The 25477-nt window shown below is 35.6% G+C and overlaps 1 protein-coding gene across 1 annotated transcript; it reads left to right on the top strand.

The window, feature by feature from the left end:
* Nucleotides 1–516: 516 nt before the first annotated feature.
* hmgcll1 (3-hydroxymethyl-3-methylglutaryl-CoA lyase like 1) lies at nucleotides 517–24800 on the top strand. Its single transcript, XM_030156828.1, has 9 exons — nucleotides 517–790; nucleotides 4150–4227; nucleotides 4717–4824; nucleotides 5223–5318; nucleotides 5482–5630; nucleotides 7021–7084; nucleotides 11240–11428; nucleotides 21149–21274; nucleotides 23803–24800. The coding sequence occupies exons 1-9, from the start codon at nucleotides 695–697 to the stop codon at nucleotides 23905–23907; spliced, it is 1011 nt and encodes a 336-aa protein (XP_030012688.1). The 5' UTR covers nucleotides 517–694; the 3' UTR covers nucleotides 23908–24800.
* The last annotated feature ends 677 nt before the right edge of the window (nucleotides 24801–25477 follow it).

The following is a 25477-nucleotide window of genomic DNA, read 5'->3' as shown; positions in this document are numbered from 1 at the left end:
TATTGTTAACATCTGGGTTCAGAAGAATGGCTCTTTCTCTGGTAAATGTTGCCCTGGCTTAACAAGGGATTTTATTACACCATGCAGTTGACATTGGCAGCAGTGTCGCGTCTGGCAATGGAAACCCTTCAACTGCTGAGGTCACAGGAGATCAATCAAAGCGGCCTGTTCCCCTCATGCCTTCAATTCTCACTCCGACATGCCACTAAAGAGCATCCAATGTTGAAAACAAGCTTGACTTGAGCATTTCCAGTGAAAACTGCCGAATGAGGCCACTCTCACTAAACCTACTTCCACCTGTATTCCCTTTTGTGTATACACGTTATAAATTATTTTACAAAATGTTTTCACAGGAACTTCCAGTGCAACACGAGACACTGCTCTCCCATATCGCTCCATTTGCCACTCTACTTCACACCATTTCCTCTCGGATGCTTCCATTCCCCTATTCCTCTCTGTTTTGATCCCCTCCCTGCCTGGGATTCGGCTGCCATGGCAACTGCTGAATCATCCTGTACTGTACCGTGCCGCCGTCCTGTTAATATAATTTTCTCATGCAGCAAGGCCCTCCATCACCCAGGCCTGCATCAGCAAATTGATCTGGTGCTTTATTTTGCTCTATTAGTCGCAGCAGAACGTGCTGGTGAAGGCTCAGAGGACACAGTGGTGCTTCAGGCTGAACAACAGCCGTCCGATGGGTAACGTACCCACAACAGTGAAGCACTGCCTGAGCTATGAGCAACTCATCCACGACTACCCATGGCTGAGACGATGGCTGCAGGAGGAGAAGGTGGGTCCCATTTTCTTTTTTCTAATCTGCTGCACATGCTCTGCCACATGACTCTCTCATGACAGGGAGAGCTAGCCACTGGTGACAGAGCTGATCCTGTGTGGTGCTTACATAAGGCTCCTCTTCAGTTAAAATCATATCCATCCTCCACCTATTACTGTAATTTAAAGGATTCAATGTGTATAAAATAGAACAATACATTGCTTTGATTTTAATTGTTTGGAATATCTGATTTAAAGACTCCACTGTCCTGTTTCTTTCATGTTATGCAATCCCATCTGTCTCAACATGATTACTGAAAAAAATCTGGTAACACTTTATAATAAGCGTACAAATCATAATGTTTAACGAATGCGTGACTCATGATGATTTTATGCATGAATTGATGCAGGCTGTTCACCATGAAATAATGATCAAATCCTTGTGGCTTCATGTGATTGCCCCACACTTACATCATTTGAGAGCGCTAATACCGAGTTATTGTATACATTAATTTATAGTCTATGCCATCGATTTAGCTGGATTCCACAAATTTTCATTCCAGATTCAGCATCTCTGTAGGAATAACAGTACGCCTGCCAATTCAGAAGATGCCTCAGTAAAGATGGTGACTTCATGCATATTATTTCCACTTTTTCATTTTGTTTGGTACACCCATGGGGCTTCTTCTGATCACTATGTCATTCGGCAAATGTAAATGTTTGCCTTCGATGTCCAATTTAATTAACAAAGTGTGTGTGTTTTGGAATATCAACATCAAGCAAGCAGTTGTGAAGTAACAGGGGGTTTGGTTTGTCAGTGTTTGAGAAAACAGGAAGCCACAGGAATTCATAATATCTTGCATCAAGTCAAGAATTAAATCATCATAAATCATGCAGTTGGCCCACTTTCACTTGCATCCTTCTTATAAAGCATTACCACAAAGATTATGTTCATACAACTCAAATATTTCAAAATAAAAAAATCGTGTGAAGCACATTCTTTGCCTAATTTAAAAAGCAGATTGGTATCCATACTGTTTTCTACTATTAATGTAAAGTATTAACTAAAGAACTGACTTATAACCTGTGTTTAGTTCAGTCAATACAACATTTTGAACTGTGTTATTTACTCTTCAGTAGCTGGTCAAAAATGACAAAGTAACATATTTTCCAGACTTGTTGGCACATGTATTTATTCTGCAAATAGTGCATATGGTAGATGTGGTTCATATTAATGATTAAAAGTTTTGGATACAAGGCAAACACAAAAAGTCTTAGTTATTGTTTAACTCAAAGACCCAAACATCCACTGTTGACCAAAATCATCTACTGATGTACAATGTTTAATACCTGTTGATTCACTAATCTTATCAATACATGCAAATAATTGGTGTAAAATGCAGTTTGTCACCTTTTCATGGTCATCAAATATGACTCATTTGAACGTTCAGAGGCTCTGTAGTTACCATGGAAACACTATCATCTTCTACAACATTGATTTACCAGTAAAATCCATGGAGTTTGATAAAAGACAGTGGATGGAGACAGATGGATTATTTTCAGGTAATGATATGTTTTACAGAAAAACTCACTTTTTCTCAAGTTTTCTCTGTTTATGGTATTATAACCCTCAAATGTAATTTCAGCATGATGATTAAAGTACATGATCAGTAAAATAAATATAGGAAAATACCAGATTTTCACAGAAAAAGACACTTGGTTTTTGATCACTTCATGATGTAGGCCCTATTTGCTGAAAAAGTCACTTTTTTCATTTCTTTTCTGTTTCTGATATAATAACCCTCAGCTTTAATCTGACTTTTTATAAACATCTACATGATCAGTGAATTAAAAATAGGAAAATACAAGATTTTCATTGAAGATATACAAACTAAAGAAGATAATATTACAATAAATGGTGAGAAAACATTTAAGAAAGGTTAAATACAGAGAAGAATTCATTTAGGAACTGCAACAAAAGAAGCACTGGGTCTTTATGGGTTCTAACTGTATTTCATTCTATATATTTATTATATTGTTGATTGCATGCTTATGGACATGTTTTTATTTATCTTAATTTTTTATTTATTTATTTATTTTAACCCTTTATTGCATGAATTATGATAACCTTAATCAAGATTTTTTTCCTCAGTGTTTTTATTCCTCTTTAGGCATTAAAAAAAAAAACAATGTGATTGAATTTTTTTCCTGAAGCTGTTTTTCATGGAGTTGCAAAAATGTCCACTAAGCTGGATACCAAAGAAGCAAAGAAACAAGTATTTACTGATATACTGTGTGAAAATTATGAAATAAAAACATTTTATTGCTGTTAATCGGATGTTTTCTCACATTTTAACATACTCTACTATGAGTCATTCCTCACTTCATGGAGATAATATGCAAAAACAAAATCTTTGTTATTAATTACAGTCTAATAAAAGTAACAAGCAATTGATTTACACTCAAACATGTTAGATCAGGTTTATCAAGAACAGCAAAATTACAGTAATGTTATCAATTGTAGTGGATGGGATGATGCATAAGTGTCCAATGTGTTTGCAGACAAGAAACTAAAACAAAATCCATGAATATACAAGAGAACAGCTGTAGAATAATTGTCCACTGTAGTGACCACTATGCATGAAAGGGTTAATTTTATTTATGCTAGTTTCCACTTTGGAGACTTTGTGTTGGTAAAATGTGTACGGTATGGTATGGTATAATAATGTAAATAGTAAGGCACTTGATGATACTTAGCAGCAGTTAGCTTAGCTGCTAACATCTGAGCTATCAAATAGCTCAAATGTTAGCAAGTAGGTTGCTACTGATAAACTAGCTTAAGGTCGACGATATAATTGAATCTCTAGCAAGCTGCAACATTATATGAAAAGAGAGCAAGATATGAAATACAATATAAAATACAAATAAGTTTCATATTCATATTTATCAGGCAGATGGAATGTGTGATGACACTACATTGTGCTAGCATAACAACAAATCCTGCTACTATCAAAGTGAATATGGATTCTGTAGGTGAATATTTCTTGAGTTTTTTAGACTAAACATGGATGTTGTTTCACTGAGTCATGAGGTTTAAACCAGAAAAAGTACCCAGGTCCTCAGAATATCCCTTGTGGTTCATGTGGAGTTACCCTTACCTTCTTTACCAGTCTGTCCTCTATGACACATCTCTGCAGTTTGCATCCTAATGACATGACAGGCTAATGTTTGCCTTCTTGGGTTTCATGCGGCTTTGAGGTAAAGTTGTTCATGTTAGAAATAACATGTCCTGGAGCATCTGGGGCCAAAAGGATGACTGACTGCTTGTGTTGAATGCCTGCTTCAGTTTCTGTCCATGTTTCTGTCTTTATCTTGTAGAACATTACAACACATGGATACCCAGAGTTTGTTAAAATTGTTGAAGTTGGACCAAGAGATGGACTTCAAAATGAAAAGGTACACTGTCTCTAAAGTCACGAATTCCAATTATATTTATATGGGTGTTGCTTTGCATTATTATACATAACTATGCCTGGAAAACCCCTTTTTTTCTTTATTTTTCATTAAACAATCCATAACATATGGGTTGTTTGCCAAAATAGCCAAGGGCATATGTTTTCCATTTTCTTTGATATTCAATAAGAGAGATGAGGCAGCTTCTGGCTTAGTTTATTCTGCTTAGCATGTTACAGTTTTATCATTTCCTTATTGAATACCAGCAGTTTCATGGATTAGATGCAGATATCACTTTAATAACAACAGCGTGTAATAATGAGAAAAGCTACTTCTTTATTTTCAGAGACCTCAAAATATTAAGCAAGAGCATATTTCATAGGGTGAATGCAGACCAGTGAAAATATCAGCCAGATAACAGCCTCATGTCTACCTCCCATCTTGAGTGGAATCCATTCCAGAAAGAGTTGTTTCAGTTTCATTGTTCCCTAGGAAATTGTTCCGACAGGGGTGAAAATCCAGCTGATAGACATGCTCTCAGGAACAGGCCTGCCTGTGATCGAGGCCACAAGCTTTGTCTCTTCAAAGTGGGTACCGCAGGTAATAACTCTTCTTTGTGCACAGAAAAACAGTGCTGAGTGATTTATGAGGTTCTCTTTCTTTTCTTGCACAACTACCGAGGAAATCTGCTCCTCCAGCATCCATGTAGGACCCACAGATGTTTTTGGAAGGAATATTTTAAGATATTCTTTATATAGTCGCCCACTCATTCCCTGTCATAAATTTTACTTATATTTACTTCATGACGGAGAGCAAACATAAGCTTGTCCAATGTTTTGTTTTTCCTGAGAAATGTGACATGAAAATGTTATTCTGTCCTTTATGGATCGCCTGCAAGGATGAAAATATTAGTACAGGTTGATGTATTTGCGGGCATATGTTCAGATGATGTTAAAGGTTTATTTTTCTACATCATATGTTTTCCTCCCTTCATTTAGATGGCAGACCACACTGATGTGCTCAGAGGAATCCACAGAGCGCCTCATGTTCGGTATCCAGTTTTGACACCTAACATGCAGGGTCTCCAGGATGCCGTAAGCCTTCATTTTCATCATGATCTTTCTCCAAAAATTCACACATGCCTGTCAGTTTGAGTTAATTCTTGGCACTATACTTTTTTTTTGGCCATATCAATTTTGTTCTGTAACACTTAAGTAAAAAGTGATTCACATGTTAATCCCTGTCTCCTGTTTTAAGGTTGCAGCAGGAGCTACTGAAGTGGCAGTATTTGGGTCAGCGTCCGAAACCTTTAGTAAAAAAAATATCAACTGCTCTATTGATGAAAGCCTGCTGAGGTTTGAGGAAGTCATTAACACTGCCAAAGAGCGACAAATTCCAGTCCGTGGGTCAGTTCTCTGTATATTATATTGTCACTCACAATAAGTGAAAACATGCAGCACACGTAGCTTTTCAACCACCATCTCATTTAAAACAAATAATCACATTTATTTTTTACTCCAAAGGAAAAAAAAGCTCAAAACTCTGCAATTTTTATATGTAAGGAATAACACAGAATGCAGTAATGATACCTTTATAGCAGAGTACCAGATGTCCACCAGGTTATATCTATGCATTAGTCAACCACAAGCCCAGCTGTACATTGAAATGGAAAGTTCCTGATTATAGTTGTTCCTTTTATCATATAAGGAAAGTCAGCCAATGGTAAAGCATGTTTTGTAAGATTGTGAGACTTCTTCTGTTCAACAAAGTGGAAATTTGGTTACAGGCCGAAAAAAAAAATCCAAGGTAAACACAACAGAACATCTGTGATGAGTGGAAATGCTATCCCATCCAAGTGGCACATATTGTAGGAGTAGTTTCAAGTACAATAGAATCAAGGTTTGGATAATAACCAGAGTCTTTTAACCAAATCCCCGTAAGATTTGGCAAACAGATCGTTCATCTGGCAAACAGATGAACGGCCAGAAATGCCAAAAGCAGAGAGATGATGGGCTCAGGAAGGCTTCAGCTTGTCCCCCAATAAACTGAAATATTCTAGCAAAATGTGCTTTCCAAATTTAAAGGGGTCATATTTTGCTAAACCCACTTTTATTAGCCTTTGGTTCATTTATTTGTGTAAGTTTGAATTTAAACCCTCCAGGTGCTGCAAAGCTATCTTTATATTCATTTTGGCAAAAATCGAGTGGATTTCTACTACCTGGTTTAATTCCTTCTTAATTCGTTACTTCTATAACGAGCTATGTCACGATATTTGCACAAATAAGGTCAAGACTTCCAATGAACATTTCTCAGAGTATGCCATAATTGTTTGTCAGCAGGAGCAGTTGTAGTCCATGATGAAAATATGTCCAAATTTCAAGCCTATTTCCTAAAATGTTCAGCTGCTGGTTAAACGGGACAGAGCAGCACAGCCAACAACCTGGAGGGGGTGGGGCTTGAAGTGGCTCATGTGCATTTAAAGGGCCAGCGCTCAAAACGGCCTTTCTGGTGTCATTACTCAGAAATAGGATTGAAGATGGACCTGTGGAGTTGAATTAATGAATTCAGACCGAAGCATAGCATTTACAGTTTATGTAGACTGCAGGGAAATGTTTTAAAATGCATAATTCCATTAAAAAAAAAGAGCAAAATATCACTCCTTTAGCACTTTTTTCTAAACTATATGTGAACTATATGTACTAAACTACATAAGTCTGCCTATGAAATGTACAAATAATATACAGTCAGTGCTTGAAAATTCTCACAAATTATTATTATTTTTTTTTCCCCTTTTAGATATGTGTCTTGCACCCTCGGATGCCCATACGAGGGATTCATTGAACCTTCCAAAGTTGCAGAGGTAAACTCAAACTAGTGAATTGTTGTTATACTTTCATGTTTACTTACATAATTGCAAATAAACATGTGGATGTAATGTTTTTAATCCATAAAGGCCCAGTGCTACTTTTGTGGCAGTTTCCAAGTTATTTTTTTCCTCTATTTAACCTTTCCTAAGTGGTTTATCACCATTTATCATAATATTATCCTCTCAATTTAGCATTTTTTTCAGGAAAAGTTGGTATTTTCCTATCACCATATACCTCAATCATCATGTTGAGATTACATCTGAGGGTTTTAATACCAAAAACAGAGAAAACTTGAGGAAAAGTGACATTTTCAGGAAAATATATCATTAACTGAACAGAATCCAAGTGTCTCCATCTGTCACTGATCCAACTCCATGGGTTTTACTGGTGAATCTATGTTGTAGAAGATGACGGTGTTTCCATGTTCACTACGGAGCCTCTGAACGTCCAAATGGGTCATATCTGATTACCATGAAAAGACTAAAAACTGTATTTTACACCAATTATTTACATGTATTGATAGAATTAGTTGATCAACATTTTAGATCAGGAGATGCTTTTGGTCACAGGTGTATATTTGGGTCTTCACGGGTTAATATCAGACTAGACTGGTCCATAATAGACAAAAGCACAGCATGAATATGGAATTATACAACAATAAAAGTAGGTGATATGAGATAATAATTTATGAATATTAGAATGTTTCTTCTCTCATAAATAATGTCCATTTAGTTCCAAATTCCAGTTCACTCTCACAGCTTCCATTGGCTTCTTCCATTTCTTAGTTTTATCAAAGTCAAAACATCCAGAATCAGCGGTTTGCAGATGGAAATAGGAGAGATGTTTCCATCCCACATATTATAATACCTTTTCTTGCCAACATTAAAAGTGTTTAATGACTTTTTCATGTTTTGTCAAAGAGTTGGGAACACTTCCATGAAAACATCATAATGGACTTGCTGACACCTGTTTACACATACTATCTTCTACAATATTTGAATTATGTTGCAGTCACACAGGTGATAAAACCTAGACCCATATTGATTTTCACATTTAGGACAATTTGGCAAAATTCCTTTTTTATACTTACTATAAATATGAGGTGAAATGTCAGCCTTCAACAAAATGTTGTATTCTAGAGATATCATTTTAGAATTTGATCACATTTGCTAAGCCATAATGTTTCATGTTGTTGCTATCAGGTGGAAGCCTCTTATGTCCAAAACAGTTATGTTTTCAGGAAACTTGAAAAACAATGTATAGTCGTGGAAAAAATTATTAAACTACCCTCGTTTTCTTCAATTTCTTGTTCATTTTAATGCCTGGTGCAACTAAAGATACATTTGTTTGGACAAATATAATGATAACAACAAAAATAGCTCATAAGAGTTTAATTTCAGAGCTGATATCTAACCATTTTCCATGGTTTTCTTAATAATAACCAAAATCCCTTTAGTTCTTACATTAGTATCTATGGCATTGTACTGTCAAAAACAGTGCTTTTAGAAATTCCATGTTTTCTTTTCTATCTGTTTTAGTCACATGATACACACAGGAGTTAGTACTTGATTGCATAGCCATTGTTTTGATGATGTTTGATGGCCTAATATTTTTTTCAGTGACTGTATATTCTAAATAAATGAATGGAGTTAAGAGATGTGGTGACAACACGTTTCATTGGTTAAATATTTCTAAAACCATCAGGCCAACGTGAAGACTGATTGAATCATTTTATGACAAAGAAAAAGGCCAAAAATGGACTTACAAGGTTTCCATCCGACAGCGACAATATATTCATTTATTCATTATCTGAATCGTTTAGTCTTTTGGAGGTTTACTGTGGGGCTGTAATCTATCCCAGCTTACATGAGGTGAAGGCGGAATATACCCTGGATATATCACCATTTCAACGCAGAACTGTAGAGACAGACAGTCATTCACTCTCACATTCACACTTACATGGCAATGCAGAGTGACCAGTTAACCTATTAATGTGCATGTTGTTGGATAGACAGAACCCACATAAACACAGTGACAATGTTTCATTTAACCCATAAAGACCCAAACAGCCACTGGTGACCAAAAGCATCTACTGATCTAAGCTGTTTAATACTTATTGATCCACTAAACCTATCAATCCATGTAAATAATTGGTGTAAAATACAGTTTGTCATCTTTTCATGGTCATCAGATATGACCCATTTGGATGTTCAGAGGCTCCGTAGTTACCATGGAAACACCATCATCTTCTATACCATTGATTCACCAGTAAAACCTATGGAGTTGGATCAACGACAGTGGATGGACACACTTGATTTATGTTTAGTTAATGATGTATTTTGCTGAAAAGGCCACTTTTTCTTCGTTTTTTTTCTGTTTCTGATGTAATAACCCTCAACTTTAATCTGAATTTTAACAAACATGTACATGATCAGTGAATTAAATATAGGAAAATACTTGATTTTCACAGAAAAAAATGCAAGAAAAAATACGTAGGCTAATATCATGATAAATGAAGATAAATCACTTAAAAAAATCTTAACCCATAAAGACACAAACATCCACCATCAACCAAAAGCATCTACTGTTATAAACTCTTCATCTACTAATCCTAACAATCCATGTAAATAATTGGTGTAAAATACAGTTTATTATCTTTTCGTGGTCATCAGATATGACCCATTTGGACGTTCAGAGGCTCGGCAGTGAACGTGGAATCGTCGTCAACTTCTACAACATTGATTCACCAGTAAAACCCATGGAGTTGGATCAATGACAGTGGATGGAGTCACTTGGTTTATGTTCAATTAATGATATATTTTACTAAAAAAAGTCACTTTTTCCCCCCATTTTTTGTGTTTTGATGCCATAACGTTTGGCTTTACTTTTAGCTTTCATGAACATCTATATGATCAGTCAATTAAACATAGGAAAACAGATGATTTTAACTGGAAAAAATGCTAAATTCCAAGGATGATATTATAATAAATGGTGATAGATCAATTAGGAAAGGTTAAATAGAGAGAAAAACTGATTTGGGAACTGTAAACAAAGTAGCACTGGGTTTTTATAGGTTAATCCCAATAATATATATATATATATATATATATACAGGGTGGGGAAGCAAAATTTACAATGAACATTTAGTTGTTTTTTCTCAGCAGGCACTACATCATTTGTTTTGAAACCAAACATATATTGATGTCATAATCATACCTAACACTATTATCCATACCTTTTCAGAAACTTTTGCCCATATGAGTAATCAGGAAAGCAAACGTCAAAGAGTGTGTGATTTACTGAATGCACTCGTCACACCAAAGGAGATTTCAAAAATAGTTGGAGTGTCCATAAAGACTGTTTATAATGGAAAGAAGAGAATGACTATGAGCAAAACTATTAGGAGAAAGTCTGGAAGATACTATTAAAGAAGAATGGGAGAAGTTGTCACCCGAATATTTGAGGAACACTTGCGCAAGTTTCAGGAAGCTTGTGAAGGCAGTTATTGAGAAAGAAGGAGGACACATAGAATAAAAACATTTTCTATTATGTACATTTTCTTGTGGCAAATAAATTCTCATGACTTTCAATAAACTAATTGGTCATACACTGTCTTTCAATCCCTGCCGCAAAATATTGTAAATTTTGCTTCCCCACCCTATATATATATGTACACACACACACACACACACACACACACACACACACACACACACACATATATATATATATATATATATATATATATATATATATAAGTCCTATCAACTACTGCTTCTACTTTCTAATCATAACTGAGCTGTCACATGTGTCATATATGTCACGAGTCCAAGAGTGCAGGGTCTTATGTCAGCTATATGTATATTTATCTGCGCATAAGAATGTTTCAAAGACTTTTACTAACTCCAAATTTAAAGTATAGGCTTGGGGTAAATGCTTTCTTAAAGTTTCACTTCCTTGTCAAAGTTAGTTGTGACTCCAGTTTCTGAAGCTTATCATCTTATACCAGCTGACTGCTGATGAGACAGTCATTTAATATGAAAAATGAATTATTAAAGAACTGTCAAGAAGATATTTTTATCCAGACAAAGGCTTATTTCAAACAAGGCCATTTTATTTATTCCTTTTATTACATTTATTATCTTTAGGTGGCAAAGAGGTTATATGACATGGGCTGCTATGAGGTTTCCCTGGGTGATACCATTGGCGTTGGGACTCCTGGCTCCATGTTTAAGATGCTTGAGAGTGTGATGAAGGAGGTGCCACCATGTGCTTTAGCAGTTCACTGCCATGACACTTATGGGCAAGCACTGGCCAACATCCTCACTGCACTTCAGGTAAGAGAGTTTTTCTGAGATGTGAATCTTGAGACGAAAAAGCTTTAAAATCTTCAAGCCCCATAGCCCAGATCAAAGAGGCGTCTCAGGCCGCAGAGGGAGGGAAGACCTGACGTCCCTAATGATTTGGTGGAGTTATATGGAGGACTCTGCAAAAGCAAAGACAGGTTTGAAAAACTCACCAGCTTTGTGAGTAGGTGTGAGTCACACCTCTCTTACTCACCTAGAAAGAAATGAAAGAAGTCCCGATGTTTGCTGAGGGTGCTGGAGGATGTGTAAAGTACTAATAAAATTGGTATTATGGAGAGGACAGCTCCTGGCTCAGACTGGATGGAAGTCTCGATTGTCTGTTTGAGCTTTGGACTGTGATGCATCATCCTCATGATCCTCACATCCTCTCATATTAAAGTGTTTGACAGCTCTACACTTTGCTCTTCCAGTGGCTTGGCAAGGACTTATGGGCACTGTCGCTTCCATATGCACATCCTTGTCCTTATGATGAATATGGATACTCTTGTGGAAAACAGCATGCCGATTATGGATATATGCCCAGTCTTTGCATAAATCACTGATGCTACTTATGATGACATGAAGAGGAGCAACCAGATGTGGAAGCAAAGTATTTTTTTGTTCCAGCTTTCTTAAGGAACTGCCAATGGTGTAGGGTTCACAGGTCTCGAGGTTTTAAATCACTATTCCTGGTGGGGATAATCATATGTTAAGCCATTCTCAATTTGTCTTTTTAGACAATTTTCAGAGCGATTGATGTTACATTCACAGAAAATTATTTTTTTTTAGCTTTAAAAACAACAGATTTGTGGTTTTTAATTTCTACCGCAATCAGCAAAAACAAGCGAAACTGTCATTAAAGCTTGTGGAGCATTCGTTTTGGTCACAACTAAACCAACTAATAAAAAAAAAGAACAATTTATATTCATAACCAGGCACTTTATATATCCTCAACTGAGCAGGACAAATTGTACGCAAGGAAAAAGCACAGCAAAATATCAAATGTTAAAAGCAATATTTAATATACATTACAAATATGAAGTGTGAATGTAAACTGACAGAGCCTTCCTGAATAAATATTATGATCTGGTGAAATATAACACCGTATACGACCGCAGAATGTTTGTGCAGATCACTGTAAACCAAAATCTGCCCCCAGTTTTAATGACAATGTGTCAGTTTACGACATTATGAATGTATCCTCTGTTTGGTGAGTTTTTGAGAAGACACAAAACAAATGTGTAGGTTACAATGGGACACACTGAAAACCGGGAAACATCAGTCAACAAGGAAGAGGGGCATTAAGAAACATGATCTAAGCCTCCTCACAAAGCAAGATGATTCACAAAACTGCCCAGTGAGAAAAAAAAAATCCCAGAATCTTAATGAACATAAGATATTTCCAGTGGGCCCTCCCATCAGGGTGCACATGTTGTGTTGTCATGAAAAAAAAAAAGCTCAACTGTAATAAAATGTATTTCTATGAAGCTCTCAAGATTGTAATTAGGCTCTAAAGCCCAGTGGAAGAGCTCTCAGCGGTGTGTTTTTTTTTTTTTTTCCCATTTGCCTCCAGCGAATGTAAAACCGACATAAATCCAGACATAAAACAGAGGTAATGCAGATATGGCTGTATCAGTTCTCTGGGGCACATTGTCACTGCAGAGGAGGAAGCTCATTGGGGGCTGGGTGGGTCAACAGATGTGAGGGGGTCAGCACAAAGGCTCACCTATTCAGTGTCTGTTGGACAAAGCAGCCGAGCGCTAGGTGGATAGAAGGGCCCTGGGGGGCTCCTAACTCATCTGTCGCTTGGCTGTTGAACTCTCTGACAATGCTGTGTTTAAAGGCCAGTGGAAAATGATCCTTTCATTTTCTCGCGGCTGAGCATGTGATTAACGGCGCTGGAAACGCAGCTCCGACTATGAGAGATCTAGAAATGTGTGGTAGCACTTATATTTACACAAGTGCAAATATGTACGGTAGGTGGGTACGCTTATAAACTAATGTAAAATTTTTAAAAAAGTTTAAAAATTCATGGGAAGGAATGCTTCTAGGACCAGAAAGAGTTTGTTCAAGGTGCTCTTTGGAAAAAGGGATTCATAAAGTAGATACCAAACTGGAAGAAAACTCCAAGGCACTTTCTTTAAACATTAAAATGCCTTTATTACCATGGCTCGGTCATACCCACAGTACCTCAGGTCTAGTTATGACCGTGCCATGGTAATAAAGGCATTTTAATGTTTAAAGAAAGTGCCTTGGAGTTTTCTTCCAGTTTGGTATCTGATGTAAAATAAAGTTTGTAAAGTGTCACTAAAACTAAAACTGTTTTAAAGTATTACACACAAATTACATGGAATTTTGAGACAGTAGTGAAAACAAAACTACATTACATACGACAACATGTTCCTCACCTCATTCTCTTTGCCTGGTTCACTCTGTCACATCAGATTAATGTGAACAACTGATGTTGTGTGGATTTGTTACTGGTATTATTTGTGTGAACGTGGTATACGATATTTTGTTCATGCTTTTTTTTCTCATATTCATCATTTAATAGGTCTTATGTATTTTATTGTATTTTTTTGTAGTTTTGTTTGTTTGTTTTGTTTTGTTTTCTCTTTCTTCTGCCCAGTTTACTCAGTTCTGGTTGTAGTTACTGTTACCATTATAATTATTACCATGGTTGTTACTGTTTGTATTGTTGATACTTCCTTGTGAGGGTCTTCGCCACCTTATTCTCTCTTGCTCTCTCCCCTTCACCCCCCGCATGTCAGGTCTGGCATCGAAATGTGGTTCAACAAAACGCATAATAAACACAGTAGAATATCAAGGAGAGCTTCATATACTTTATGAAGTTACCCTTGGCAAAGCAAATTTGTTCAGCACCAAAAGGCAGCCAGACTACCATTCTGCTGTTAGGATGCTGGACAAGACAAGTAGGAAAAGAAAAAAAAAAAAAAAAAAAGAAAACATACAACATTTAGAAATATGAAATTAAATCTAACAAATGAAAACCTGCCACTTCACAGGATTAGAATAAGAAGTTTTGGCAGTGACAAAAGTTTTGCTACTTCAGTTTCAGTTTTTTCCATGTGTTTGTGATGAAGAGTCAGACGCATTTTATGAGTTTTTAATACTGTTATTGACAAATCATACTTGCACAAAGAATTCACTGACAAAACTTACAGCAACAACTCCAATTTTAGTGTTGTAAAAACAGGAATACTGTAATTAAATTAGAAAAATCAATGTAATTGCACTTGTAAAGTTACCACTTAAAATATTGAAGATTACAAAACAGTTACATCTAAATATAATCTTATCAGTAAACAGCTTATATGTAGAAATAAACAGCGAGTGGCCACATCACTGGATAATAACAACATATTAATGGATATTTTCTTTCTTAAATCAGAGAAGAGTTCCTTCATATGGATAAAGGTTTGACAGTAATGAGTGTTGAGTAATGCCATCAGGTTTAGAAGTAATCCAAAACTTATCATTTCATTCATAGTAAATTTCATTTTAAGAGGCTGACTTGCAAATACTGTATGTGTGAATAATTGAATATTAAAAGTAACCACAATGGAAAACTAGCAGCTTTAGTACAGTATATTTCATGCATTTTCTCAAAATGAATTGTCACAAAATATAATAGAATGCCTTTATTGTCATTTTACATATATAACATTAACCCTTTCATGCATAGTGGTCACTACAGTGGACAGCTATTCAAAGCTGTTATCTTATATATTCATGGATTTTAATGTTTTAGTTCCATATCAGCCAATAAAGCAGACATACCATTGCTGTAACTTTGCTGTTCTTGATAAAGCTGATCTGCAGGAACATGTTTGAGTGTAAGTCAATTTATTGTTATTGTTATTAGACTGTATTTAACTTTTTTTTTTAAACAAAAAGTTTTTTTTTTGCATATTATCTCCATAAAGTGAGTAATAACTAATATTAGAGTATGTTAAAATGTGACAAAACATCAGATTAGCAGCATTAAAAAAATTATTTCATAGTTTTCACACAGAATATTAGTAAATGCATGTTTCTTTGCTTCAGAAATTAAACTCATGGTGTCCAGCTAAGTGGACATTTTTGCATTTCCATGAAAAATCGGTTTAAAAAAAAAAATTCAATTGCAGTGTTTTTTCATGCCTAAAGAGGAATAAAAACACTCAGGAAAAAAATCTTGATTAAGTTTCTCATAATGCATGCATGAAAGGGTTAAAAAAACACAAAAGAAATGCAAGTAATTCAAGATATAATCTTAATTCAGAGTCAAAGGTGTTATTACCAAAGTAAAACATTCCCCAACACATAACATGGATTGAACATTATTAGCGTGTTTGTATTCCGTGCGATTCAAACTCCCATGTGTCTATGTCTAAAGCAAATATTTTTAAAGTTACTTGTGAGTTTGGATACACAGGGACAGTAAAATTCTTCCGTGGATCATATTTAGAATGATTCATCACAGCTGCCCCCGTAGCCACAGAAAATAACAGCAGCAGGGATTATTTAGCCTACCATTTACTCACCCATAAACAAGATGGAAATGAAAGATTTTATCATTGCTTTTCATTACTGTGTGCCAGAAGTCCACACCACCAACTGGGAGAGAAATGAATTCCCCCAGCGCTGTCAGGCCTGAGTCACCCCTTTTGTTCCTGATAAAGACATTCCTCAGTCTTTGTACCTTTTCTTTTTTCTTTTTTCTTTTTTTTTTTTTTCCAGGAGGTCTGGGGGGGGGGGGGCTTTGTTACAAACCTACTCCTGGCAGCTCACACAATGACAATGTATGTACTTGGATTTCACAGGCTTGGCAAGGAAAATTGTTTATTCTTACCCGCAATTTCATTGTATTGTGTACTGCTGCAGGGGAATACAGTATAACCTGTTTGTGCTCACAGTTGAGTTCTCGGTTGACAGTAAAATCCATCTACAGTGTTTTTGTGTCTGTTCAATCTTTTTGTAGTGGAACAGAAGGTGCAGTTCTATCATGACAGGCGTTGTGTTACTTCCATTTTGAGATGCTCTAAGGCGTTACGCTTCAGATGGGATGATTTTGTGTACTGTAGTAATTCAACAGACAGCCTTTGTTATGATGATGCTCTAGTTTTGTCAGCTACATAATTATTTACATTTACTGCGTGTGAACATTTTCCCTAATTATGAAGAGTACAATAGTCTGAATAAGCTATTTACAAAAGCCAATGAAAATTAAAGTTCTTCTAGTACTCCTGTGAACATTTAGTCATGAATAATCCATCAAAAATAATCTTTTTTTTTTTTTTTTTTAACTTTTTCCACTGTGTGAACTCAGATTTTCTCTTTTGTTGCTGCAAACTAGAAAAGGCTTCTGAATATTTCCTCATATTCATAAACCATCTGATATCCGCTTTTAAAACGTTTAACAGTAGTTGTGTTTCTTGTGGACTTTTCTTTGGATTCGTCCATCTCTACCACAGCGGATCCCTGTCTTTACTCCAGCTGACCATAAACAGAGGTCACAACCTGCAGTAAAATGCACAAATTAGATTCATTTTCCGAATGCGCTGTATACATATCCAAAGAATACTCATAAAACTGGAATAGTATTGGCATATTCCACGTCTCACACAAAAAAAGGCTCCATTCAGAAAAAGACCTGAATAATTTTGAATATCCAAGCTTAACATGACACTTGTTAAATTTAGAATATTATCAAGTTCAGAATAATAGTGAAATATTAGTGTGTAAACAATGTGACTTTTTGCCGTTTAATAGTATCATGTTTTTAATGTTATAGGAGAAAATTTAGATTATTTTACATGTGACAAGTATCTACTAAGCAATGTATATGCTTTCAGATTTTGCGATCTACAGTCGTGGAAAAAAATTATTACACTAGCAAAAGTCATCAAAAACAAAGGTTATGCAATCAAGTACTAACTCCTGTATTTATCATGTGACTAAAACAGACAGAAAAGAAAACATGGAATGCCTAAAAGCACTGTTTTTGTCAGTACAATGCCTTAGCCACTGATGTAAGAACTGAAGTGATTTTGGTTATTATCAAGAAAACATGGAAAATGGGTAGATATCAGCTCTGAAATTAAACTATTATGAGCTATTTTTGTTGTTATCATTATATTTGTCCAAACAAATGTACCTTTAGTTGTACCAGGCATTAAAATGAACAAGAAATTGAAGAAAACAAGGGTGGTCTAATAATTTTTTCCGCGACTGTAGGTGATGTTAAAACTACACAGGTAATGCACTTGGCACAAAAGCATATACTTTAGAGAATCAGTATCTTCAGAAAAAGGGGAAAAAAATAAGAAAATTAATGTTTGTCCATCCAAACAGGAAAACAAGTACCTATTTAAATAAATTAAGAAAGTATTGTTACAATACATATAAAACTGAGCCATGATCATTATTGTGATATCTGTAGAACTAAAGCTTCAGCCTAGATTTTGATTCATTATTTTTTGTGTTTTCCTTTAAATTTAATGCCTTTTTCTTATTTAGTTATTCATTTCTATTGGTGTTAATTGTTACTTGTTAATAAGGACCAAAATACCTTTCTAGTACAACGAGTTATTCTGTAATTTTTGATTTATTATTATTATTATTTTTTTTTTTTTCAGTAATAAATAAAGACCATAAAGTTGGAATAAAATATTTTTCCCTCCTCTCATGAAATGGTTGTGACAATATGATTTATTGCTGATAGATAAACTTTAACTGGGACTCAGTATGTAATCATTGCATCTTGTCAAAGGTGATTACCGATGTGTATAAATAGGAATAAAAAGAAAAATGTGCCTGAAAAAAAAAAAAATTCCAATTTTATGGGCAACAGTATATGCACAGAATAATACAGCATTTATTTTTAGATTAAAGCGTCTCATCAAAAAAAAGGTCCCTATTGTGTTATAATTATCATAAAGCAGAATGTTTTCAATCATGTCTGTGTCATCGGTATTATTCATAAACAGATGCATCAATCTAAAAACTCTGGAGGCAAATTGAATAATTGAATGTGTAAGTGATTCAATTGTTGTGCATCCGGCTTAAGAATGAACAGGGGTGAAAAACTGTTTCATTCATTATAGGAGTTTTTTTTTTTTTTTTTCTTCCTCCACACAGCACTGGCATTTCTTCTTGGATGTATTTCATTGTTGTGTCATCCAGAGTAATTACTATTGTTGGCACCCCTGCACAAGTTTCCAGACTTTTTTCTGATAATCTTACTACAAGGACTTGGCCAGTTTTCACATGAACAGCACCATTCTTCCAATAATTTGTCGTTGTTTTATTACATTTAATGGATTGTCAGCGTTGATTTATCTCAGGACATTTTTCATGACAGAATGAATGAGCTGAATCTTTTTCCCAGGTAATAAAGATAAATAGGATTTCATTTGATGCTTTGTCTTTCCAAGCAGTGACCACACAGCCTCGTCTGGAACATAAAGACATGAAACAGAATAGCTTTAAAACATTAGGTTTTTATATTACGTTCAGACTTGTTTTGCTATATTAAGACTGACTTTAGTGGTTATTGGTTGTTCCACATTCATGAAACTTCATATCCATGGAGAGATTGTGCCTCAGGAGGTTAATATGAATATGAAGAACAACCTGGTTATATAGAGCAGAATAGTCTTTTTATACTCAAAGAAATGGTGAATTAAAAAATCCATTTATTTATCCTTTTTGTGTTTGTTTTGTCTATCTGAGGTTTGCTTTCCAGTGGCAGGCTTGTTTATGTGTTCCTGGGAAGAGGTGATATATATGTGTCAGCAGTGGCTCTGTGACAGTTTCTTTCTACTTCCCAGTTTATGTAATAGTGGGTAAAGCATCAGTGCTTCAAATCCTTCAGTGAATACACGCTTTCTCTTTCTCTCTCTCTATGACGCAGTTTTAAAACCAAAATGGGAGCTTGTCCATCCTCAGACTTGTCCGCTAAGAGTATAGAATGTCAACAAGCTTATCCTGAATCATGCAAGTTAGAAAATGCACTGTGTCTTTACTTTGGAATGTATTGTTTTTTTTTTATAGCCACAGCACACTGAATATGACTTTTTAACACTGTGTGCACATCTGGTTTCTGGGCAATGTGAAGCTAACTGAGCGTTGGCAAGCTCAAGCTGCTGACCACCAATTCCTGTGCGATTAGTGTCCAGAGGAGCAGGGCACGCCGCTGAAGGGTTCATTTTGTTCCTCTCGGAAACAGTATGCCGGAGACCCCCGGCCTTACATGGTTAGCAGCTGAAAGTGAGAGGATTGGCACCATGGATTACAACTCTGTATTTATACAACAAAAAAATTCTGCCTAGTACAATATCCTGCTCTGGCTTTGACCAAGGTCTGGAAATCTTGTGCACTACACACACCGGAGTAGATCTCCTCCTTCTACCCCACCTCCTCCTTTTGCCTTGCCAACACAAACAGCAATTACGGCTGGCTCAGACGGCCCATGAAAGAAGTAGGTTCTTGTCTGGAAGAAAAGCAGCCAATTAGCAGCATTGTTCCAAAAAAATAGAGCAATACAGTTTTTTTTAAAAATCTTTTTCTATTTCGTCTCCTAATTTTTTTTTTTTTTTTTTTTTTTTTTAAACTTTGATTGGTTGGTCCTGCTCCATGAGGTGAAAGTCCTTCATGACCCGGTGCCACTGAGAGGATCACTGTGTTAATTTTGTCTCTCTGTGGGATCCTCTGACATCTGGCTCTGCCACGGAAGCTGGAAAACATCTTTAATATTCTCATGACAATCCCAGGGACATGTGGAAAACATCCCAAGACCTTCATCTGTAATGACTCTGAGAACTGAAAGCCTGGCTTCATCGTTTTTTTGGTGTGAAAACAAAAGTTGTGGATAGGTCAAACAAGTACTGCAGTTTTATACATGTAATATACAGTAGTTGTATACATTCACGGTAATGGAAAATAAACAAAACTTAGTGGATTACCAGTTTCAAAGCAACATTTAAGACAGTCTAACAATAGCATTTAAAAACATTCACATGAAAAAGAAACTAAAAATGTATGGTTTCATTTCAGGCCAGAAATAAATAAAAAGAACATGCTCTCATAAAATTCAACAATTACAATGACTGAAAGCAGCCAAAAGAAATGCATCACATGAGTTTGTATGGTTGACCACCTAAGAGCATTTAAACGAAAAACACCAGTGAATTTTTTTATGACACTAATTGTTGTAGTTTGCAGCAATTACATATTTTCACTGTGATATTACAATTCCTGTATTGTATGGCATGAAGAAAGAAGACACTGTCCGGTTAAAGAAAAATGTCCTCTCACTGTGGCAAGAAAGTGAATCCCTCATGGTTTGGAGCAAAGTAGTCCTATAAAAACACCAGTAACCAGGAGAATCAGAAACATATGAAATGTGCTGTTTAACATTTATACAATATTCCTCTCATATGAACACGGCCATAATTATGTGCTGGTGGTTAAAGCTGACAAAGAGGATGACTAAGCCGTACTGTGGGACATTTTTGTGCCCACTCATCTTCGAGACATAAGCCCACAGTTCTCCTCAACAGCTGTAAAACACGACCGCAGAAGCTGGCAAGACGCACTGCACCAGCCAGAACAATCCAGCAGAACAAGGATCTTTGTTCTCGGATTTTTTACCTGAAGTGGAGTCTGTGCGGAGGTGCTGAATGTCTTGCCTGTGTGTCCTTGCAGATGGGGGTCTGTGTGGTGGATTCTGCAGTAGCTGGACTGGGAGGCTGCCCGTACGCTCAGGGATCATCTGGCAACGTTTCAACAGAGGATGTTCTTTACATGCTCCATGGCATGGGCATTGAAACTGTAAGTATGTCCTCACTGTGCACTTTGACATACTGGCTCTGTTTTACATTTTTACTATCCCAGTAGATCAGCCCCATTCATCCAATCGTTTACATAAACTCAGTTCTGCAAGCATACAGCTCTGTTAATGTTTATTTTATAATATCAGGGGTTTTGCACAACTTGCGTAGGCCCACAGGATTACATGCCCTCTTTTCAAGAACAATTTATTTAACAATCCCTACCCCTGCTGGTTAAACATCCTCACTACAGTTTATTTTCCATCACCTGTTGCATGCACTTCTTTCTCAGTGTTGCATAAAGTACTGGAAAGTCACACTTGAGTAGAAGTACAGGTATCCTACCAAAAAAAAAAAACTTTAGTAGAAGTTCAAGTCACCAACTGAAATGCTACTCAAGTTAACCCATAAAGACCCAAACAGCCACTGGTGGCCAAACCATCCACTGATATAAACTGCTGAATCTCTGTTGCTCCACTAATCCTATTAATACATATTATAATTGTCGTAAAATAGAGTTTGCCATCCTTTCATGGTCATCAGATATGACCCATTTGGACGTTCAGAGGCTCCGTAGTGAACGTGGAAACACCATCATCTTCTACAACATCAATTCACCAGTAAAACCCATAGAGTTGGATCAATGACAGTGGATGGAGACGCTTGTTTTAAGTTAAATTAATGATATATTTTGTTGAAAAAGTAACTTTTTCTTCATTTTCCTCTTTTTCTAGCATGATAAAACACAACTTTAATTTGAGCTTTTATGAACATCTACAGTCATGGAAAAAATTATTATTAGCAATCAAGTACTAACTCCTGTGTGTATCATGTGACTAAAACAGACAGAAAAGAAAACATGGAATGCCTAAAAGCACTGTTTTTGGCAGAACAATGCCATAGCTACTGATGTAAGAACTTTAGTGATTTTGGTTATTATCAAGAAAACATGGAAAACGGTTAGATATCAGCTCTGAAATTAAACTCATGAGCTATTTTTGTTGTTATCATTATATTTGTTCAAACAAATGTATCTTTAGTTGTACCAGGCATGAAAACAGTGTTTTTCAACCTTGGGGTCGGGACCCCATGTAGGGTCGCCTGGAATTCAAATGGGGTTGCCTGAAATTTCTAGTAATTGATGAAAATTAAAAAAAAAAAAAAAAAAAAAAAAAGTACCAAAAAATATATATGGTGAGTTGACAGAGACAATCCCAATTCATAAAAGACAAACTGTGAGTCTGAAACTGAAGCACTGTGGTACTGTTTATCTGTCAAATGTTCATTGTGGTCGGTTTCAGATGCTGCAGCTCTTTCATAATTCATAGTTTGAGTTATTGTTTGTTCAGTATTAATTGTCAGCCTTGTAAATATAAGCTGGACTGACTGTACATATCCTGACCAAGGAAAATGAAATTCTCACTTTGTGCAGTAATCTACACCTGGCTTTTCTGCCTCCGTCCATAATAATATACATTATATAGACTAAATATCATCTAAAACTAACATTTATTTGCAACATCATATAGAAAACTATTACATGATCAAAAACTAATTAATTTTAGCAACAAAAAAATAGTCTCTGTTTGAATGTCTGGGATTGCCAGAAATTTGTGGCGTTAAAATGGGTCACGAGCCAAAAAAGGTTGGAAGCCACTGCATTAAAATGAACAAGAAATTGAAGAAAACAAGGGTGGTCTAATAATTTTTTCCGTGGCTGTAAATGATCAGATAATTAAATATTGGAAAATATATGATTTACACTGAAAAACACAAAATACAGAGGATAATATTATAATAAATGGTGATAAATCAATTAAGAATGATTAAATGGATAGAAAAATGTATTTGGGAACTGCCACAGAAAAAGCACTGGGTCTTTATGGATTAAAGTCTTTAGGTATCTAGTATTTACTGTACTTAAATATATCAAGTAATCTACAATGAAATATTCTCAAGCAAAAGTACAAATAAATATTAATAAGAACCAAAGGCAGTCAGACTTTTGCATATTATGCTGCTGCTCACATCAACAGACTGCCCACAGACTGAGTGTGGACTGTCATTTGCATTTGTTTATTATGTGATTAGGCCCAATCACAAATGAGCCTCCTGACTTTGTTGCAGTCACTGGTAATTTCAGCGGTAAAAACAACAAATTTTCTTTAATTTATTTTTTGTAACGGTACTGTGCATTAAAAATGCATTGGAGTAATTTTTCCTCCGTAATAATTTATTCGTCCATTTAACAGAACATGATATACACATACATAGTTTGGATTTCTATATTAAACATGGGCAAAAAGGTGTAGGAGCAGAAGTATACAATTGAGTTAAGAAATGTAGTGAAGTAAAAGTGTAAAAGTGAACCGAATAAAAAATACAAATTCTCCTAAAACATACTTGAGTACAGTAGTGAAGTATTATTACTTTGTTACTATACAACACTGTTCTTTCTGTCTAACTTTCAGTGTTGTATGCAGAAAAAATAATCATTCAAATACTTATGTTGTAAATTTTGGTTTTCAGGGAGTGAATCTTGCTAAAGTAATAGAAGCTGGCGACTTTATCTGCAACGCTTTGTGTCGCAAGACAAACTCCAAGGTCGCCCAAGCAAAAGGCAGGACACAGTGATGTGTTTAAGATGATGTTTAAGAATATACTCAATGTTTTTTCCCTCTCAAGTGCTTCCCCAGTTGTTGCTGCCTTGGCGTTGTTACTAATGCTGCTCTGTTTAAGTTCATATTCATTGTTATTTAGGCATTTGTCACCTGAATAATCTTCAAAACCACAGCTGTGTTTTACTCTGACATCTCATCAACTTTAGTTGACGCTCCGGTGACTTCTATCCATATTTTCAGGACGTGAGGAGTCATGATTATCTGATTCATCCAATTCATGTAGGATTTTCAGTTTAGCCTTGAAAGAAAGGACCGGTTTGGATTTAAAGCAGGCCCATGACTGTTAGTGTGATCATTCATTAGTGATAAAAGCCCGCCTTGAGGCTTTCATGTCAGACATGCGTACAGATCCTCTGGAGGCAAATTGAAAGATTTTATCAAATCTTTACATTTAGTGTTTTTTTCTTTTACAAATAACTCTTTCAAAAGACTGCAGATATTGATCACATTGAATTTATCAACACAGGTGTTTGACTTGGGAACAGTTGAAGAAAAAAAAAAAGTTTCTCCTTGCCTTTTAAATTGAAATATAACTCTTCATGCACTTTACATCCAAAGACACTTTTAAGCCTTTCTACCCAGCTAAGATAAGTATTGCAACTGTATGCAAACTTCTATGGCCATAAAACTAACACTTTTAAAAGTAGCCTTGGAAAAGTTTTGTCCTCAGGATTGCCAAAGAGCTGTGAAGAAGTGCTCCTTGATCGTTTTTTGCCATTAAAACCATTTCACCATCATATAAGCTAATGATTCAGTGTCTTTCCTGAAACTGTTGAAAGTGTGTTGTCATCATTGTCGTCTGTTTACACTGTTGCTAATAAACATAATAAAATGCAAATGTCAAATAATATCTGTTTTTGTGAGATTTTAAACAAAGAAAGGGCATTGCATGTTTACATTTTCATTTGGACTTTGATAATATGAAAAAAAATATGGAACCACGGTGCTTCTGGGTATCTTTTAATTGCCATATCGCAAATGTAAATGTTAAGAATTAATTACAAAACAAATCCAATTGAGCGGGGAATAAGGATGCAAAAAGCTTCATTTTGAACTAATGAACACATCTGGGTGGTAATAAAATGCAATAATTGCTTAACCACAGCTGGCTGTCTTCATTACGTATGCAAATGTAGATGCATAAAAATACCAAAATCCATATGCTATCTCACATTTTCAGAACGTTGCTTGAGAGGAAACATTCACCTCCTGAGGCTTTATTCAGATTTCCTTGAAAATAAATTTTCCTCTCTCAGATGAAGGGAAAGTCCGATGAAAGAAAACCAATGATGAACAAACTTTGCAAGTTGAAAAACTTCACATTAAGTGGGATGAATAAATTGAAGATAAAAATCCTGCTTCACTGATGCAGCACAATTTTGTTATTTCCCTTAGATACTATGATGCAATGCAAGAGTGATTCAATATAGTGCCCTTTAATAAAACTCTGTTTTTGTGAGAGTTTCTGCTTCTGTTTTGGAAGATGGGGATTAGTATTTTGATATTATTTTGATATTATTTAT

Source organism: Sphaeramia orbicularis, chromosome 15 (genome assembly GCF_902148855.1).
Source record: "Sphaeramia orbicularis chromosome 15, fSphaOr1.1, whole genome shotgun sequence".
In the NCBI taxonomy this organism is placed as follows: domain Eukaryota; kingdom Metazoa; phylum Chordata; class Actinopteri; order Kurtiformes; family Apogonidae; genus Sphaeramia; species Sphaeramia orbicularis.
This window is presented reverse-complemented; position numbering and strand designations above follow the sequence as displayed.

What these genes read in the sequence shown, in the direction of transcription:
- hmgcll1 (XM_030156828.1), top strand. Translation starts at nt 695, where the DNA reads ATGGGTAACGTACCCACAACAGTGAAGCACTGCCTGAGCTATGAGCAA. An exon ending in GATGGCTGCAGGAGGAGAAG is followed by an intron (nt 791 to 4,149) that starts GTGGGTCCCATT and finishes TTTATCTTGTAG; the next exon opens with AACATTACAACACATGGATA. An exon ending in TGCAGGGTCTCCAGGATGCC is followed by an intron (nt 5,319 to 5,481) that starts GTAAGCCTTCAT and finishes TCCTGTTTTAAG; the next exon opens with GTTGCAGCAGGAGCTACTGA.